This window comes from Propithecus coquereli, unplaced genomic scaffold (assembly GCF_000956105.1).
Source record: "Propithecus coquereli isolate 6110/MARCELLA unplaced genomic scaffold, Pcoq_1.0 Scaffold43, whole genome shotgun sequence".
Lineage (NCBI taxonomy): Eukaryota > Metazoa > Chordata > Mammalia > Primates > Indriidae > Propithecus > Propithecus coquereli.
The window spans coordinates 1179403-1180868 of record NW_012150063.1 but is presented as its reverse complement, the minus strand read 5'-3'; the positions used below and the strand labels follow the sequence as shown (position 1 = coordinate 1180868).

At 37.7% G+C, this 1466-nt stretch overlaps 1 protein-coding gene across 1 annotated transcript in view; it reads right to left on the bottom strand.

Moving 5' to 3' along the window:
- The window catches only part of LOC105817942 (S1 RNA-binding domain-containing protein 1-like), a 155489-nt gene that overhangs the window by 114133 nt on the left and 39890 nt on the right, over positions 1-1466 (bottom strand). The window contains 1 exon segment of the mRNA XM_012653788.1: positions 144-251. Within this exon segment, the coding sequence (XP_012509242.1) occupies positions 144-251 (108 nt within the window).

Genomic DNA, 1466 nt, shown 5'->3' with positions numbered 1-1466 from the left:
AAATCGAAGCTTAAATTTGACTCTGTGATTCTGACTAAATTCTTTGACTTGATTAATCTATCAACAAATATTTACATGTTATAATATGACTAATACCAAACATAATAAACAGAACACGAAATCAAACAAGACAAGATGCACACCTGAACTCTCTACAGAGAAGAGGATAAATAAGGCGTTTAAAGGAATCGTCCAGTGAATTATGTAAGATCTTCATTAACTCTGGCCTTGCAAAGCCACGTGGTCTCCACCTGCAAAAAAGAAAAGTCCATATTAAAACTGATGTAACAATAATGGGACTATGAAAGGGCTCCTAGAAAAGTGGGAGTGGAATAGAGAAGGGGAAGAAATCTTTATTGAAGCCAACGTAACATAATCTGTGAGGAGAGGCTGTGGTATCTGGAAATTATTACTATGACATCTGGAGTTTTTATTTTTAAAAACCTGGCAATTATAATCTGACATAAAACTTAAGGGAAAAAAATTTCTTCTTCTGTGACGTGTCTCCAAAGTGTTATTAAAAATGGCCAAAATCTTAAGACATAAGAAAGTCATCAAAAAATTACTTTAGCACTGCTACGGACTGAATTGTGTCCCTCCTCAAATTCATACGTTAAACCCCTAATTCCTGGTGTGATGGTAGTTGGAGATGAGTCCTCTGGGAGATAATTAGGTTTCATGCCATTATAAGAAGAGGCACCTGAGAGCTTGCTCTTTCTCTCCCTCTCTACCATGTGGGAATATAGGAAGAAGGCAGCCTTCTGCAAGCCGGGATGAGAGCCCTCACCAGGAACTAAATGGGATGGCACCTCGATCTTGGACTACCCAGCCTCCAAACTGTGAGAAAATAAATTTCTGTTGTTTAAGCCACTCAGTCTACGGTATTTTGTTACAGCAGTCGGAACTAAGATAAGTACCATATCCTTCTTTTCCCATGCCTATATCTCTTCCTAAGAGTTAAAGTTAACTAAGCAAAGGAGAAACTATTTTCACGCTTGCTTCTTGGCATTCTTAAGTAGAACTTAACTCTATTGTTCAAGCCATACTGCTCTACCAGGCAGCATCTGCATACATACTGAGGAGTATAAATGCCACAGAACTAATTATTAGTGGACACTGGAGAAATAATAGAAAAGCTCAGGCTAAAAGGACAAATTTAGCCCTACCCATTCTGGGTTTGCATCCATTTACAGCATCTCTGCCCTTGCTGTTCAACAGCTCTTGAATAGAAACCACTAACATATCTTAAGGGTACTCTCATCTCCCTTACTTATTTCAGGCTAGGAAATGAACTAAATTTCAGTGAACAAATATTTAAGCATTTACAATGATATCTCAAAGGTTACATAACAACTACTAACTGAATCCCTTCCTTAGAAGGGTGTTATTTGAGCAACATATAGTTTTGTTTTTAAATTTGAATGAAGGTGTTTTTAGGCGGGACATATACCCTTCCACCCAAATCC